The following is a 17,892-nucleotide window of genomic DNA, read 5'->3' as shown; positions in this document are numbered from 1 at the left end:
CTGTGGCCCTCCAGTTGTTTGTTTGTTTGTTTGTTTGATTGATTTATATCCTGCCCTTCCTCTCAGTAGGAGCCCCGGGCAGCACCTGTCTGACTCCAACTCCCATCACCTGCATCCAGCATGGCCAACGGTCAGAGACGATCGGAGTTGTTATCCAGCAATGTTGGGAAGGCCACAGTTTACCCTCCCATGCTTTAAAAGGACAACAGCAAAAAACAAAAGCCTGTTGAATGTTACCAGTTCTGAACAGCTTGTAGCTGAGACTACAGACCTTTGTGATTAGGGCTCCCCGCTGGGTGCCATAATAATTTGATTGGATTGCAAATTAACACTGATTAAACTTTTCTTCTTGAACATCAGTATGTCAGATTGTACACAAGCAAAATCTGAGTCTGATTGCATGCATTCCATGGCAATTAAAGTTGCTTCAGTGAGCGTGAAAAGTTATGACAAACATCGGCACCTGTTAGATTAATGCTAAAACAAATGTCTTCATGCTGCTCTTTCAGTTCACTAAAATTGCCAGATTAACAATGCATTCTATGTATGCCTACTTGTAAATAAACCCCATTGTGTACTCTGGGGCTTACTCACAGATGAGTGCATAGGATTGCTGTTGAAGAGATCCAAGGTGCAGAGGAAGTGAATAAAAATATTCTTATTTATTCACTCTCTACTTAAAATCTGATCTTGAATTATGAAAATAAAAGGAACAGAGGCCATCTGGAGCATCCTTTTCATCAAGAGGCAGCAGTACATGTGAAAAGGGTCTAGGTGTCCTAGGGGATTGCTGCAAAGGTGCTCTTAGTTTGTGCTATAAAAACAGGCTTTTAGTGTTGCAACTCCAGCCCTCTGGAATCAATTCCCAGCCAAAATAATAATAATAAAAATGATCTGACTTGGTACAAGGCAGCTCCTTCGGCTCCTGCCTGTTGCTTCTCTGCTTGAACCTTCCTCCCTCCCTTGCCAATTTACCTCCCTTGCACAGCTGTTTGGTGTAAGCTGTGTTCCAAAATATTGGGCTGCTGCTGTAACGTGTAGCCTGGCTTTGAGGCACAGTGAGCCAGGCTGCAAACTTGAGTTGACTATTTGTTTTAAAATCAAAAGCCCATTTTAATGCCACACCAGGGTCTCATTAACTCTGCTAGTTTAAACACTTCACAGCCATCATGCAACAGAACAATTCGACACATTCCTTTCAGTCTGGGGAAAAAGCTGACTGACCATTATGCTTTCTGTAACATCCTTAGAAAATTTCATTTATTATGTAGCTGCTTTGTGCACTTGAGCTTATTTCATTTTTAAACATAAACTGGGTGGAGAGAAAAATGCATTTTGGATCTCTTAAAGCCCAAGATGAAATGAAGAGATCCAAAGGGCTGCAACTCTTGAGACTGAAGAGTTATTTCCCAGCATCTAATTTCAAGACAGTGTTCTTCATAAGGAATATCCTATGAGTCCATTCCAGAGATTTTGAAACAATGAAGGGAAGTGCCATGCTAGAGACAATCCTGAAACATGTCTTTGTGAAGATATGGCCTGGCAAACCTAGAAATGTAGCAATGCAGTGGCAGGAAATTAGTGTTTCTGGAGTGGCCCTTTATGAAACCATGATGTTTCTGACTGGGTAAGCTCTAGAAAAGTCGGGTTACATCCTAAAATCTATCACAAATTATACATTCATGCACAGAGGGAGAAATACCAATAACATATATTAAAACTATTATATTAGCTACCTGGAAAGTTTTCTTTCTCAAAAGATGGCATTTAGAGAAAGGTTGGCATTGAAAGCTGTATGAGTGCAAGTACTCTTCCCACATTGGGGACTCCTCTTAGGAATGTAGGAATCTGCCTTACACAGAGTCAGATTATTGGTCCATTTAGCTCAGTATGGTCCACACTGACTGGCAGTAGCTCTCCACGGTTTCTGAATCTGTCCAATCCCTTCCTGGAGATGCCTCAGATTGAACCAGTGGAGACTGGTGTCTGATGTTAGTGGGGCAGGGCATCCGCTCTGGATTTTAGTCTGAACTTTTAAGCAGCTGTCCAAGGCACTGAAGCTATTTTGAAAATAGATAGCACCTTGGATAGCTCCTTGGAAGTTTAGACTACAACCTGGAGCAGACTCACTGCTCCGCTGTCTCCATTGGATTGAACCTGGAACCCTCCGCATGCAATGCTCTCCCACAGAGCCAAGGCAAAGGCTCAACCACTGAGCTACAAGGATGGTTGTTTTTTAGTGCTTTGTCTGGCAGACCGGATTGGAGTCTTTCCCAGCCCTGCCTGGAGATGCTGGAGATTAAACCTGCGGGAGACTTTCCAGAAGGCCTAGGGTGCTCCAGTGGTATTTTCCTTGTACTACCCAACATTGGATACCACTCACTGGAAGTACATTCATAAAATATGTAGACACATTCGAAGTCATATTTCCCCAGCACAATACATTTATATGAATGATCTCAGAGCAAGCTTCACAGGCACCTGCTGCACAACAATAAAAGAAACTTGGTTAAAACCTTCCTGCTTATTCAAATGGCGTTCTTTAATGTGTAATTCCAGCAGACAAAAAGAAATTTGTTTCCATATGGAACAGCTGCAATGCATAAAAAAGATTAGTGTCTACCTGAGTGATGTCCATTCCAGCATCGCAGCTCAGTGGCTGGGTTGATGTGAGGCCATTTGAGCCTATTAATGTTGTGATCACACCAGTTCCATCAATCTTGCGAATCATGGTGCCATCGACAAAGTAGATGAAGCCGTGCTTATCTACAGTGATACCTATTGGGGAAGAGGGAATAAAATTAAGCCGGACTGCCACCTGACATCAGAACTATAAATCATGGGCGGCAAATCTGTGGCCCTGCAGAAGTTGTTTGGACTCCAATTCCCATCAGTCTCAGCCAATATGGCCAGTAGTTAGGGATGATGGGAGTTGTGGTGGAACAAACAACATCTGGAGAGCTATAAATGCTGCTTTTGTTTTGTTCCATGGATTTTTCTGATTTGATTTGAAAACAACCTTTCTTTCATTGTATTAGTCTTTTTTATGTGTGTTCAAATTCATGAATCCATCTGGAAAAAAACACAAACAAAAAACCCTGAAAGCGCAGTGAAAATTTTAGGCTTTCATGAACATGCTTTACTGTCATAAAGAATGAAAGAAGAAACAGTGAAAAATGAGGTTTATGAAAACACAAACTCCAGTCCAGCCTGAAAATCAGTAGTTGGATTTAAACTGATTTAGATGAAACGACATTTCATCTATCAATCTATTATCTACTTACATATTTCTATCTTGCCTCTCTTACAGCTTGAAGAAGTTTACAAATACACTTAAAGCATAAGAACTGTAAAAATAGGGTGGTATTCAACACTAATCCAACTCAGAGTAGAGCCACTGAAATGAATGGATATGACTAACCCAGATTCATTAATTTTAATGTCTCTATTCTGAGTAGGACTTAGTTGAATACAACCTACATTAATTATTTGCAAAAATGTCTATACTTGCAACATTAAGGGGAAATGTTATGGTGATGAGCAGCACATTGAAAACAGAGTGGCAGAATTCAGCCAGCAAATATCAAATTAGCTTAGATAGACAGGCACAGGAACAAAGGAAGCTGCCTTCTACCGAGTCAGACTGTTGATCAATCTAGTTCAGTACTGAATATACTGACTGGTAGCAGCTTTTCAGGATTTCAGAAGGAGGTCCTTCTCATCCCCATCTGGTGACACCAGGGACTGAACCCAGGACCTTCTGCATGCAAAGCAGATGCTCTACCACCGAGCAATGGCCCTTTCCCTATGTAGGTATGTGGTTATTATGCTATACTTGACATTGTCCATCATTCTTTGTAATTTCTATATTTGAGATTGTATTTAGTTATTTTAATGCAGCATCAATAACCAGATCCCCTAGTTATAGCAGAAGGTTCAAGTTCTACAAGCAGAACCATCTTGAAAGCACGTTTCTCTATTTGCTACAGATTTTTTTTTAAAAAAAAGCAAACAAAGCTTTCAGAACGTTTAAGCTGCAATCCTATACTCCAGGAATGGGGAACACATGACCATCCAGATATTGCTAGACTACAACTCCCACAATCTCTTACCATTGACCATGCTAGCTAGGGCAGATGTAGCAGAGTCCAACACCATCTAGATGACCACAAGTTCCTCATCCCTGCAATACACATTTTCCTAGAAGTCCTACTAGTTCTGAGTAAACATGAATAGTGTTGCATTGTACAGATGGGGTTAACAATGCCTTAGTGGTAAAACAATGGATGTTGACTTCACAGTAAAAAGTATATGGCAGATACTTTAAAACTAAATAAAGTTCTAGTTCCATACTATAAAAATTGGAACAATTATGGAAACTGCAGCAAGGGATGCAGTGGAAGCCCAAAGCAGGGCTAGAAAAGAAGCAAGGATGTACCCAAGGTTTGCAGAAACAAGATATGCCACTCAGGATATGAAAAATAATTCCTGCCTGCCTGAGTGCTGGTTTAAAGATGGATGTTTCAGAAAATGCAATTAAAAGGGGCACGTTCAGAAGCAGTGTAATGTTAGCCTACAAGTAGGAATGGAGAAGATATTTGATTCAGTTCATGTTTAAAGGTGAAACACACACTTTAAAAAACAGTATACGAACCAAAACACAACCATCTTGCAATGCAGTTCTCTAGCCAAGTAACAAGGACAACAAGGCATATACTAGGGTAGAGAGTGCATAGTGAAAATAAAATGAAAAGAATGCATTGCCTACAGGAAATCACTTTCCAAAAAAGTGTATATTAGGGGAAAATACAGAAATGTGTACACAGAAAAATGCTAATGAATTTTCATGAGGACTTTTTAAAAAATTGTGTGCAGGTGTGGAAAAATGGAGAGTGGAACTTAAGTTTAAAAAATGAAGAATTGAGAGATGCTAAAGTTGACAGATTTGCCCATCTCTACCTATATAGAATTCAGAAAGGTACAAACCTTGACATACATCACGGGTGGGGAACCTATGGCCCTCCAGATGTTGCTGGACCCCATCTCCCATGATCTTTCACCACTGGCCATGCTGACTGGGATCCATAGGAACTGAAGTACAACAACATCTGGAGGGTCATGGGTTCCCCATCCCTGACCCAGATTCTATGCCATAGAATGATTAATGCCAATGTTTGTTTCCTTACAATTCAGACTAAGATAGGAGGATAGGAAGCCTAAAAAAGGACATAAACAATTTGGCTGCCACAGGGATTGCTGTGTCTGTCATCTCATGCACACATTATGAAGAACATTTTTCAAATAGCAAAACGGAGTCATCACAAAAATGCTAACAATGTATAAAGGAGAAATGATAGTGCCCAGGAGAGTGATTCAAGCAAATGTGGAGTGTAACAATAAGCAACAATTGCTGGATTGACATTTTATGGAGAAATGGGGAGTGGCATTATGGGGATGGTGACTGGGTCAATAAACTTGCTTGCGGACTGGAAATCTATAAATCACTTTCTCCAATCTCAATTAAAAGAGACAGTGAACAGTTATAAAGGATATTGAATAAGAAGAGGACAGAGGAACCCTAAAACATAAAAAGGCAAATGACATTCTGTTTATGGAATGATGGGCAAAAGGGACCATGAGAGCAGGGTAGGAAGCCATATAACTACCCAGCAAGTTTCTTTCAGGCAAAGAAGTTGGTAACATCATGATTCACCCTTGCCCATCTAAGGTCACATGTGAAAATGGTATGCACAGTCCCCAAGATTGGCCACGTATCTGTCTTTTTTAAAACAACAACAACTCTGACCTGTTTCTGGGTCACTCTGCGCACTTTCACCTTTGATCTGTGGTTCTGTGTTCCGAGCCATTCTATATAAAACAAACCTCTGTGGTTCACATTCACTATAATGGAGAAATCTGAAAAAGGCTATAACGTTTCTCCCCTTTTGGTCAAAGTGGATGAAATTTATAGGCACAGGAGTCTAGAGCGGGTTAAGCCTACCAAACTGCAGGCAAATGGGTCCAGGGGCCAGTAAATGGGATTCACTTTGCTTCCTAACCCCTTATGGTTGGAGAGGGACAGGGATTTCTCTTTTGTTCTTTCTTACCTTAAAATAATTAAGCACGTATTTCTGCTTGTACATATTTAAGAACTTTGCAAATTCACCCCAGTCTTCCCATTCCAGTGGTTGCATGTGTCCTTCAATAGGTTGTAGAGATCTTTGATAGGCCTTTACATCCCCACACCCCAATGAGCCTTACAATGTGAGATTGTGTAAAGATTCTGCCTGCACAGTTTTGAAAAGTTCTGAGGGGCTTTTGTTGTTGTTGTTAAAATACAGGAATGTACATTTTTTTAAAAAAACCAAAACCTTAAATGAAGTGTTTACCCTTTTTAAAAACAAAAACAGCAACTCTGAAACAACATTTCAGGCAACATTTACGACAACTTTGTGGGAAAGCCAATATACCTAGAGAAACACAGCAATCTATAAGAAAACATAGAACTATACTGTACAGAAAAGCATAAAAACAGAACAAAAAAGTATAACATGAGGCTTTGTATGTGTGTGTGTGGGGGGGTTGATCTGACTTGGGGGTATTGACATCAAGCTTCAACTCAGGAGGGGGGTGGAAGACTCTCAAATCAGCCCAGTTTGCTTTGTTATTTGGCACCTACAAAAAGCCAGTGCACACCCCTAACATGCAATACGCTACTAAATGGAATGGGGTGGTGTTATCTCATACCAAGACAGACCACAAAAGAAAGGCATTTGGCAGCATCAGGATGTTAACTATGCATAAGTAGACAAGGGCGCCTCAAGTCCAATCCAATTTGAACTTCTTCGAGTTTAAATCCTTCACAATAATATGAACTCACTTTTTATTATAGATCTTTATGTAGGGGGCAAAATGGCACCATCCACAGAAGAAAGGAGATATTAGCAGGCTTGGGAAAATGGCAAGGTTTACAGAAGTACAAAAAATCTTTAGAAAAAAGGATGGAACTCCAAAACAATTCAGAAAGGACTGATCATCATCCTTGGGCATGGAATGAAGACTGATTATTTCTGTGTGTGTGTATGTGTGTAAAACTGGGGGTGGAGGGGAAATGGAACGGAGTATCCTGAAAGAAAGCATGAGTAACTGGCTGGCATCCTGAACAAGAGCACTCTACACTGCAACATTTTCTTGCAGGTCCCACTTATCAGCCAATGTGTGTTATGTAGTGCAATATAAAGCCAATGTGGTGTTAATGGTTAGGGTGTTGGACTGTGACCTTGGAGACCAGGATTCAAATCTCCACTCAGACATGAAGATCACAAGTTGATCTTGGTGTAAGTCCCTGCCTCTCAGCCTAACCTACCTCACAAGACTTGTTGTGAAGATCAGATGGGGGGGAGAACCATATATGCCACCTTAAACTCCTTGAAAGAACACTGGGATATAAATGTAATAAATAAATAAACAAATACATAAATAAATACATTCTGCCAGTGGCTTCTGCAGATCTGTCTGAGATGGAATCAACTGAATTTGACATGTTCTAAAATGAGTGTACCCCTCGACATAACATGACTGTGACTTAGAGATATGAAGCCATCCACAAGTGCTGAAAATATGCTGAGAATGCTGACACCATTTTATTATCACAGGGCAGAGCTTGTTAAATATCTGTGTGATGTGGGCCATGAATAAAACTTCACTCTAGAAGTCAGGTCAGGTCAACCTGTTATTGCCTATGGCCAAAGGCCTTTGCAAAATGCAAAGGGGCTTGAAAGTACACAAAACTCTTATTTGCAAATACAAATATTGAAAATACTATGGATATAAAATAGTAATTTAAAGCCAGATAAAAAGGATAAAAAGCAAATAATAAAAATAGGGGGAAGAAAGACAAGCAATAAAAAGGACAAAAAAGCAATAAAATGAATGATAAAATTATCATCAAATCAGGGCATTACCATGGCAATTTATAGTTATCCCTGGAAGCACTTTTGCACAGCTCTTTGGATCAGCCGGAGGAAAACAGACACCCTGTAAGTCACCTCCCCCCAAAAGGCTATATCTGGCAATGATAACTTTTCAAGTACAATCCCAATAAAATAGTATCCAGTAACTTAAAGTGGGGTTCCAAGTACAAAGGACAAAACAAGGTGTAATGTGGAAGATCTTCTATCTCAGCATTTTTACAAAGGCATCTGCACTGAGCCCGAGGATATCAGCAATAAATCATGGCTGATAGCATAGTCTGAAAAGAAATAGCCATAAAGGCTTGTCTGAGCTTAGGAAAAGTAAGATTAACCAAATAGGAAGCTTTTTATACAGCCAGAAGTACCTGAAAAAACAAGTGTAACATTATTGCTCGATCAGACCATGCACTTTGTTCAAAATCCTATTCTTAGAGCTTTAGAAGTACTCCACACCTGGGGGTAGTAAAAACAAGTGGAATCTACAGCAAAATGTTGGCAGCATGGGCTGCTTCTGTTCAGATTCCAGCCAGCCAGGCATGCCCATTTATTAATTGATTTCATTTATAAATCACTTCGCACAGCAATTTAATATAAACATCAACAATTTTTTTTAAAAAAAATGTATTCAATTTCAAGTCCAATCCAGATACAGACTGGGATACAAATCTTCACTTAAAAGGCTTGTTGAAAAAGGAAGGTCTTTAACAGGCAGCAAAAAAATAACAGAGACAACACACGTTGTCCCTTTGGAGGGAGTTTTAAAGGGTAGGTGTCACAACACTAAAGGTCTGCTTCCTATGCTGCGTGGCATGGACCTCCGGATGAGATGCTATCTGGCCTCTCCTGCAGGAGAAGAGTGATTGGTTGGGTATATAAGGGTTGAGACAATCTTTTAGATATCCTGATCTCAAGATTTATAGGGCTTTGTTCACCATTTCCAGCACCTTGAACTTAGCCTGGTAGCTAACTGGCAGCCAGTGAAATCCTTTCAGCAATGGCGTAAAATGGTGGTGATATTCTGTCCCAGTGAGCAGTCAAGCTGCTGCATTTTGCACAAGCTTCAGCTTCTGGGGCAGTCCCACATAGAGTGCATTGCAGTAATCTAGTCTGTAGTAATTTGGGATACTCTTTTCCACTCCTCCATTGGTTTTTCATCCCTTGTCCCCAGCAGTCAGCATTCCATAGCCACTTTTTGAAGACAGCCCACTCTTGGGAGAGGCCTGGGGCTGATGGGACTTGTTGTCTAAAACATCCGGGCAAAGGCTGTCTTCAACCATGTGTTTTCTCGAGCCACTACTGAACTGATTCCCATGGGTCAGGAGGGTAATCAAATTAATTTCCTCAGGAGGTAAAACTCAATTAATTACAGAGTTCCTCAACTTAATTTCTTGCACAAGATTAGATGTCTAAGAGGCAGACCAAATTAACACTTCAAAGAAATGGATGAGCCAACAAAGGTGAGTTGAGAGATCTGCTGTCTGAGCTCTTTTACATTTGACAAATACCTCTTGAAGAGTCCCAATCTGCATGCAACCAATGTTCCAGAGAAATGGAAGGTGGGTGATTAATTGGGCTGGCCTTGTCATTAGGCGGAGTGAGGTGGGTACCTCAGGCAGCTGGTTTTGAGTGTTATAAAAGGGCTGGTTAATTATTTAACCTTAATGTATTGAAATTGGTTTTTTTTATTCTGAGGCAGGGAGATGCCTGTGAGCTTTTCTTCCTCGGAGGCCAAAATAATATTGCCAGCCTTGGGTACTAGACACCTTGACTTCAGCAGAGGGGGAGCTATTTGTTGCTCCACCTCAGATTGGCCCTGGTTCCTCCTCCCCCATATGTCTGCTTAGTACAAGCCTAATTAGGATTTCAACAGGTATAGAAAAATCAGGACATTGTCCTACCCAGCTTTAAAACCAGGGATTGGTTTTCTTCAAATCTCACTCTTCAGAAACTTTAAAACAAAAGTAAGTGAGAATATGTATGAGGAAGTCCTCTTTTAATTCTTGGGGGAAGATCCATAGCTCAGTTGGCAGTGTATCTGCTTCACATGGAGAAGGTCCCAGGATCAATCCCCAACATCTTCAGGCAGGAAAGACTCCTGCCTGAAACCCTGGAAAGCCACTTCCAGGCACAGTACCATGCTAGATGGACCACTGGTTTGACCCAGTATACGTTGTCCCTTCAGACTGAACCAAGCAACTGGATGTGATGGGTCACAAAGAAAGCTTCAAACTTTCTTTATCTATTTTTACTGAGAAGATCTGTGCCTTGCTTTCAACAAGAAGGCCTCAAAGTGGCCTGGAAAACGCAGAAGATGCTACAATTCCACTGAAGTCCTTACAAGTGATTTTTTTTTTTTAAATGAAACAAATGGATCCACGGGAACAAGTTAGGATAAATAATGTCAAAATACTGAACTCATAAATAAAAGCAAAAGTAGGTAAGACCCTGGTGCGCCCATGCGCGTGCGCACACGTACAGAATGCTTAGTTTCTCTAAATGAACTGCTGTTAAGTGGCAGAGAAGGGAGAGGACAGTCTAGCTGAATCAGGAGCTGACATGCTCTAGTACCTTTGCCAACCTGTACTCTCCCAATGTTTTGGACTACAATTCCCAGCAGCCCTCGCCAGCATACTGGTTGGGGCTGATGGGAGTTCTAGCTCATTACATTAGATGCAATATTTGAAGAAATGGGTGCAGTTCGGCTGCCTTCTTTACAATCTCTGTAATCCAAAAGAATTGCAAGCAGGACAATCTGTGAAGTGGTTCACATTATTTGTTTTTGCACAAATGTATTATCTGAGCCATTTCTCTGGACGTGATCATGTGCTCAGTTTACTGAAAATGTGTTGTATGTCCATATAGCTCAATATTGTCTACATTGCTTGGCAATGACTTGTGATGTCTCTCTCAGATGCACCAGTAAAGATACATGTCAGTCTTCCTAAGTAATGTTTTGAGGAGGATTCTGATTGATTCTGACTGCCATTCCCTGTAAGCAGAGGAGTCACGTAGACAATAGTGAATAGCACTGTTGTAATAGACTGAATATGTACCAAGGATACTGATATCACAGGAATGTAGAGGAGGATGGCTGGTACAGGGGGCAGAGCATCACTGTAGCATAGAACAATTGGATGTAACTGTTGCCATGGTCATGACGAATGTGGGGGTATATATATGTCTGTATCTGACCACCATTTTAGTTGAGTTCTGTACTTTGCTCCAGCTAAGCACTTGGCTGACTAAATAACCTTAAACCAGTCTTTGGCTTCGTCCTTAAGTCTCCTCCAAAAGGAACCTAGTTGTAAATTCCATGACAGTTTCATTTATTTAACAGAAAATAGTACTAATATTTACTTTAACATAGTCCTGTGCTGTGCTGTGCTGTGCTAATTGCCTCTCAGCAGGGATGGAAAGATATGTCACCTTTGGTTTCTCATATTTCCATTCTTAAATTTTCCACATTTCTGCAGCAATCTGTATATATATATATATCCCGCCCTTCCTCCCAGCAGGAGCCCAGGATTTTATTTAAAAATCCTCATGAAAATTATTCAGCATTTTAGAGAATTTCTCCTAATAAACACATAGTTGTAGGTGGCTTTGACTAATGTACACATTTTTGCAAACCATTTCTCGTTATATAATGCATTTTTGCATGTTATTTTCACTCATATAGTCATCCCCCCCCCAACTTTCCCCTAATATGTGCATTTTATCTTTTTGTACACCGCCCAGAGAGCCTTCAGGCTTAGGGCGGTATATAAATTAAATTAAATAAAATAAATAAATAAATAAAATTTTTGTAAACATTGGTTGAAGAACTGCAGTGCAAACTTCAAATAAGTGCAAATATTGGCTGTGTTTCGGTATTCATATTGTTTCTGAGAGTGCAGATATGATCAATTTGGCTTGCAATGTGAACGGAATCAAAATTTTCGCCCATCCCTACCTCTCACACACCTTCCATAGTCTGATCTCTGCTGAGACTCCAGCCTCTTACCACAACCACAACCTCTTACCACAGCCAGAGGAATGCCCTCCAAAACTTAACAAACCTCTTAAAGGGATATTATCACAACTCTTCAGGGTTCTAGACGGGGACATTCCCAGTTCTACCTTGAGATGATGGAGACTGAACATGGAGCCTTCTGCATGCAAACCAGATGCTCCACTACTGAGCCGTAGCCCTCCCCTATAAAGCACCACACTAGTGAACATTGTGCTTTGGTGACTTCATCTCCCTCCCTTTCTACACAAATTTGCAAATTCTTCACAAAGTTGAGGTCCTCTGACTCCTAACATTTGGTAGAATTGATGTCAGCTTCCTACTAACACAGGAAAAACCTGTAAGTAAATCATATCTTGGTGTTGTGTCCAGCAGTATTTTAAGGTTTAGAAATGTGGGTGCAATCCATAAACTACTTAATATAGTAAGGTTCCCTAAAGCTGTCATTCTGCCATGTGAGTCAATAGAACTGAGACAACTGATGCACAACTGCTAAAGTGACCTACAATGTTGCTTCCTTTTTTGTTCTCATAAACTAGTGGAATTGTTACAATTTATACCATCAACATTGTAATTAATATTGCTCCTCCCCTATTATAAGGGCCAAATGAGACGTGATGTTGTGTTTAAGCCCTCCCAGGGTTCAAACTGTGTGGCACAGTAATTAGACTGTTGGGCTCGGATCAAACCCCCATTCACCCACAAAGCTCACTGGGTAACCTTAACACATTCCCATCTCTTAAGCTAACTTGTATCTCAGGGTTGTTGTGAAGGTAAAATGGGGAGGAGACAAACCATGTTTGATACCTTGATACCTTGAGCTCCTTGGATGAAAGTTGAGATATAAATGTTGTTATGTGCCTTCAAGTCGATTACGACTTATGGCGACCCTATGAATCAGTGACCTCCAAGAGCATCTGTCATGAACCACCCTGTTCAGATCTTGTAAGTTCAGGTCTCTGGCTTCCTTTATGGAATCAATCCGTCTCTTGTTTGGCCTTCCTCTTTTTCTACTCCCTTCTGTTTTTCCAAGCATTATTGTCATTTCTAGTGAATGAGGTCTACTCATTACGTGTCCAAAGTATGTCAGCTTCTAGTGATAATTTTGGTTTAATTTGTTCTAACACCCAATTATTGGTCTTTTTTGCTTGCTCCAGTGCTGAAGTAACAGCTTCTTTAACGCTCCAAGCCTTCTCAAACCACACTACCCTATTCTTTGACCCCAGCAGCAGGTTATTTATTACTTGTTACATTTCTTTTCTCCAGGGAGTTCAAGATGGTGTTTATGGTTTGCCCCTTCCCCATTTTATCCTCACAACTATCTTGTGTTATAAGTTAGGCCAGGTATAGGGAACCTGTGGCCCTCCAGATGTTGCTGAACTACAACTCCTGTCAGCCCCAGCAAGCATGGCCAGTGGCTAGGGATAATGGGAGTTATAGTGCAGCAACATCTAAGGGTCAAAGGTTCCCTGAGTTAGGCTGAAAGACAGTGACTGGCCATGGTCACCAAATGAGCTTCACTCTCCCACATCCTTAGTCCGACACTCTAACCACTACACCATGCTACCTCTTATTGGGGAATCATGTTCAGAGTTGTCCCTTATCATATCTGGGAAATGCCTCAAAGTGCAACTGTGTCCCTCTTAGGAAAGACATCACATTTTCTGCATGAGACAAAATTGCTTATGCTTGTAATCCTATAGACACTTATATGAGAGTAAGCCCTAGTGAACTTACTTCTTAGTAGACAATGCATACAATTATCAGTTACCCAAGGAAGTTTAAACTCTCCCCCCCCAAAATCAGATATGAAAGGAGAATTTGTATACATGAAGTTAATAGGCATAATCTGTAGTTTGCATTCTTTTCCAGAATTAACTTCAGAATTTCATTCCTTTTCAGAATAAACGTTAATGACACATTGCGTTTTTGTGTTATTTCAGTTAGGTTACATTTCTAATTCAACTACAGCTGAAATAACCTGTTCGTTTACTTGAAATAACTTTAGTTATATTACATTTCTAATTCACCCTCCAAAACATTTTCACATAAAGATATATAACTATTGGAGAGATCTGATAAAAAGAAAACATGCCAAGTATATTTGGAAAGAATTTGCAGTTTCTCATAAAACTTTTAAACAGGAGAAAAGTGGATCCAATTGGTTAATTTTACGGTTGTAACAAATTGCATTCCATCCATTCCAAACACCTTTAATTAAAGCTACCACCGAGAAACTACTAAAGCAATTTTATGTAATTACTTATTTATAGGATGCCATGATACTCAACTAAAAATAAGAGGCATCTGATTTAGAGTTTAAAGGTTTGCAATCTCGGTTTTTTTTAAAAATACTGTTTTCAGAGTACACGACGGATAAGAGCAAATTGAGCAAACTTGTCTTTGTATGCTCTTGAATTAGGCAGACCATGAAATCATACCATTCAACACCTGTTGCGTGAAAATACATATGCTTAGTGAGAAGCTGAGAACATCAGAGCAAAGCAAGGTTCACAAACAAGATGCATGTACGGTGGCTGGCTTGATTCACTAAATATTTTTGTAAGTCTTGACTTTTGCAAGTACATTCCTGGATCACCTAGAAAAAACACATTTGCTTTCTACCAAACTATACTTTTTCCTGCAGTCACTATCTTTGCCCACTTGAAACTCCCAGAGGCTAAGGGTTTGCCCAGCGGAGGCATGTCCATTTGGGCAAATAGGGTACTGCCCCACCAATCCCAGTCCATCCTTAGCAACCCTCAACTGCTTGCCTTCATAGTTGCAACAAAGCCAAGGGCTGGGATTGCCTCCCAGCTTCCTCCACCTTAGTTTCGGTGTTTTCCCCCTTATAGAACTGAGCAGGTAGGAGGAGGAGCATGGGGACAGAACCAGAATGAGCTGGCACTATCAACTGCCTTTTGAAGTGAGCCCAGAAATGAACTGGCAACCAGGGCAGATGGCTCAAAATTGGGTGCTATATGCAAACATCAGTCTACTCCTGGTAAGAGGAGGTGGGTTGTCTGCTTCTGCACTAGTGGAAGCTTCTATATTATTTTCAAAGGCAGCCCTATGTACAATGCATTACAGTAGTCTACAGAGCATGGATGACAGCAGCAAGGGAACATTCTTCCAGCACTGGATATTGACAACATATAAAAGCAGAAGCGGCTTGCCAGGTGGAGCAGAGCCACAATGCTAAATTCCTGTCAGGCGCGTCACTCTGCTTCCTGGGGGAGGGACAAGCCAGTGGGGAGATTGGTGCAGTGCACCTGCAGCAGCAGAGCAAATCTGTCACTCCTGAAGGCAATGGTGGCTGGTTGCTCCATGTCTGTGAAACAATGGAATCTATTCTGGGTTTTCGTACGAACTTTCAAGGAACTTTCCAAAGTGCTGAAGCTAATTTTGGGAATAGGTTTGAGCACTTTGGACAACTCCTTGAAGGTTCAGACTAAATCCCAGGGTGGATTCCAGTAGGACTGCTCCTTGAAAGTTTGGACTAAAAGCTGGAGCGGATTCCACTGCCCCGCTGAAATCAGAGCCACCAGCCACCATTGCCTGCCAGAGTGTTTGCATCACACTGACCTCCCTGCTGCCTCTCCCTCTCCCTCCTGGTAAACAACGAGCTACCTGCCATAAAGCTAGCATAGCGACACTACCCCACCTGGAAAGCTGCTTCTGTATGAATACAGTATACAGCACTTGGGATGCAGGAGCAATGCAGGGACCATGAGGACCCCTTAGCAAGCACCTGATCTTTACTGGGTAGTGTTAACCTGTTCAGAACAGGCATATTTCCAGGCAACCAGTCTAGTGAACCTGCTCAGCCCCCCATCAACAACTCCATGTAGCCTGGATCAAGAACTTCAATTAAAGGCAATGTTTTCACAAAGAGTGTATACTTCCCCCCCATCTAAAACCAGCATTTTATTATACTTTCTACAGAAATCAGAGATTATTTGTTGTCACTGTTTCATGAATAATTTTTGGAAATGTATCTCATACAAATAAGTAAATAGGCACACACACACACACACACATTCTGTTGTGCAATATTATGAATGTCTCCTAGACTATTTGGAGGTAATCATTATCACTACCTGACCGATTTGTTGCTAAGGCTCACAGTGCAACTTAGATGGTGATAGTGCTGTTTTTGGAAATTACATAGGCAATCTCAAAACTCCATGTTAGGAACTGACACCAGTAGTCAGTAGGTGGCAAAAATTGTCAGTAGGTGGCAAAAAGACAAAACAGATAATAGCTTTTTAATTAGATATAATCAGCAATGATACACTGCTTCTCGTTTCCTTGCAAAAAAGACCTAAAATCCTTAATTTTGCCCCTCTTTAGACTTTATTTCCTGCACTAATTACCCACCTGATGATTAACATTTATTTGTATTTATTTCACACTTACTTTCCATCATTAAAAGTGTGTTAAAGTCACTCTGACTATAATTGCAATATTTTGATAGCTAGTTTTCAAATGAGAGTTCTTAATGTGCCTTGGACATTGTTCTGTCTCTCAGTTAATTTGAACTTTCTACTGATCTACAGCCTTCATTTATTACTTCAGAGCCAGAATGAAAACACACACACACACACTAAACTTTCCCTCACAGCTATTAATTAGGCATTTGCAGTACACTAGGAGGCTAATAAGCCAGAAGCAACTCAGCAAGACTCCACTCTTGCAAGAATTCCAGCACCCTCCCATGAGGTGCTGCGTATTCTCTTTTCCACATTATTTGTACTGCGTATTAATGAGGGACAGCATCCTACACAACTGAGTGCCTTTCTAATGTCAGTTCAAATGCATAGCTGGTCTTACCCACAAATCCAAGAGCGACAAAATCTCTTTGAATTGTGTCTTTAATGCATCAAATGTTTAGATACAGAATTGAATCACCGGTGCAACCACCTCCCTAGAACCCAACCCGTTAACATTGCCCTGAAAATTTCTGTTCCTTTTGATAATTTTTGAATGCAATTTTTTTCTCATTCATTGATGGAGAATTATTTATTTATTAAATTTATTTCTCATTCGTTGAGGGAGAATAATTAATTAATTAATTAATTAATTAAATGTATATCTCACTCTTCTTCCCAAAAGGAGCCCATGGTGGCAAACAAGCAATAAAGCACTAAAAACGTCTTTAAAACATCTTAAAAGCAAAACATTTTTAAAAGCATCTTAAAAACTTCACATCTTAAAACCATCTTTAATTAAAAAAAAAAAAGCAATTCCAACATAGACACAGACTGGGATAAGGGCACTGGAATACTTAAAAAGGTTTGTTGAAAGAGGAATGTCTTCAGTAGGTGGCAAAAAGAAAACAGAGATGGCACCTGTCTAATATTTAAGGGGAGGGAATTCCAAAGGGTAGGTGCCACAACACTGAAGGTCCACTTACTATGTTGTGTGGACAGGACCTCATGATGAGATGAGTATCTGCAGGAGGCCCGCACCTGCTGAGCACAGTGACCTTCTGGTTATATAAGGGATGAGATTATCTTTCAGGTACCCTGATCCCAAGCTGTATTGGGCTTTATACACCAAAACCAGCTGAGTTTTGCTTTCAGCAATTATTTCAGCAGCGTGGCAACATGCTGGCGATATCCTGTCCCAGTAAGCAGTTGTGCCATTGAATTTTGCACCAGCTTTCAGACCAATAACTTCCCAATAGTTGCATGTGTGTGTGTGTGGGAAGTTGGAAAAAATTTCAACACAGCATATACCAGGGGCAGGGAACCTGTGCTCCTTGCTTAACTCCAGTTCCCATCAGTCCTAGTCAGCATGGCCAATGGTTAGGGACTATGGGGGTTGGAGTTATGCAACACCATCTGCAGGGTCACAGATTCCCCATCCTTTCTGGGCACGCTGAAACTCAGAAGTCTAATTGAACTT

The 17,892-nt window shown here is 40.7% G+C and overlaps 1 protein-coding gene across 7 annotated transcripts in view; it reads right to left on the bottom strand.

Annotated features, from left to right (window-relative positions):
• Nucleotides 1-17,892, bottom strand: part of TENM1 (teneurin transmembrane protein 1) — an 897,331-nt gene that overhangs the window by 64,207 nt on the left and 815,232 nt on the right. For all 7 annotated transcript variants that reach the window (XM_061598133.1, XM_061598132.1, XM_061598131.1 and 4 more), the window contains one exon: nt 2,624-2,778. In XM_061598133.1, coding sequence (XP_061454117.1) covers nt 2,624-2,778 — 155 coding nt within the window. The remainder of the gene's footprint in view (nt 1-2,623; nt 2,779-17,892) is intronic.

The sequence above is a fragment of the Rhineura floridana genome, chromosome 16, assembly GCF_030035675.1.
Source record: "Rhineura floridana isolate rRhiFlo1 chromosome 16, rRhiFlo1.hap2, whole genome shotgun sequence".
NCBI lineage: Eukaryota > Metazoa > Chordata > Lepidosauria > Squamata > Rhineuridae > Rhineura > Rhineura floridana.
This window is presented reverse-complemented; position numbering and strand designations above follow the sequence as displayed.